Source organism: Sinocyclocheilus grahami, unplaced genomic scaffold (assembly GCF_001515645.1).
Source record: "Sinocyclocheilus grahami isolate Dianchi unplaced genomic scaffold, SAMN03320097.WGS_v1.1 scaffold2821.1, whole genome shotgun sequence".
NCBI lineage: Eukaryota > Metazoa > Chordata > Actinopteri > Cypriniformes > Cyprinidae > Sinocyclocheilus > Sinocyclocheilus grahami.
The window spans coordinates 20,166-21,266 of NW_015507997.1; the positions used below are offsets into that span (position 1 = coordinate 20,166).

The 1,101-nt window shown below is 31.6% G+C and overlaps 1 protein-coding gene across 1 annotated transcript in view; it reads left to right on the forward strand.

Moving 5' to 3' along the window:
• Positions 1–180: 180 nt before the first annotated feature.
• Positions 181–1,101, forward strand: part of LOC107575692 (specifically androgen-regulated gene protein-like) — a 3,418-nt gene continuing 2,497 nt past the window's right edge. The window contains exon 1 of the mRNA XM_016262044.1: positions 181–386. Coding sequence (XP_016117530.1) covers positions 282–386 — 105 coding nt within the window. The 5' untranslated portion in view covers positions 181–281. The remainder of the gene's footprint in view (positions 387–1,101) is intronic.

Consider the following 1,101-nt stretch of genomic DNA (forward strand, 5'->3'; position numbering starts at 1 on the left):
TCTAAAGCACTATCATGGTAAAAATCATGGTAGTGTCCAAAATAACATGGACAGAGAACATCATATCTTATCTAATCATAATCATGTATTTTTTTATACATATTTTATAAATATTTTTTTTTTTACATTTTTCTTTTTAATCTTTTTTTATTAATTATTTTTGCTTAATCTGATGGTTTACTTATGTTTATATAATTTTTGTATAGATTGGTCCTCTATTTTCCATCATTAAACAAGTTCCTTGAAGACCCGTGCCAGTTCCTGAACTCCTCCAATGTGCGATGCCAAAAAGTGACACCTGGCCCGGGGGTGTTTCCATTGACTCTTTGTCTGGAATGGACAGTGCAGGAAGCTGTGATAGTGTGCTTAGCAGCAACTCTGGATTTGTGAGTATGACGCCATTCATTCATTTCCTTGAACATCTATGATTTCTTCATAAAACATCCAATGAACATCCTAGAACAGTTCACTCAAAACAAACACTGATTTACCATCATGTAATTCTAAGCCTGTTATTGTGGTTATTTTTTCTATGAAACATAAGGGGATCTTTTCCATGCAAAGACAGTTTATAGTGATAATATCTGTTATCTCCAAAAACACTAGAAAAATTATCACAAAAGTACTCCATTGGGTTTGGGCATCATAAAAAATTAAGTAAAATGTAAATTTTTGGGTAAACTATTACCAACATTCAATTTTTTTTTAACACAAGGAACTTTCTCTGCTGCTCCTTATGAATGCTGCGGGTTGAAAAGTTGCTTTTGAGCAATACTGCTCAAAAGAGGAATAAGGAAGCGTGGTGTGATTTTGATCTTATTTGAACTAAAGTTATTGAAACACGTTTTACCGTTCTTCTGTCATTGTTTACTCATTATCATGTTACTACAACTCTCTGTGAATACAAATACATAATGCAAATACAATAAATGAGGCGTTTCGTTTTCAAGCTTCAAAAATACATAGAAGAACCATAAAATCAAGTTAAATATGTTTAAAGGTTAGGGTCACTAAGATTTTTTTAAATTTATTTTTAAATGTTTTTGAAATAAGCCTCTTCTGCTCACCTAGGCTGCATTTATTTGATTAAAAATGCAGTAA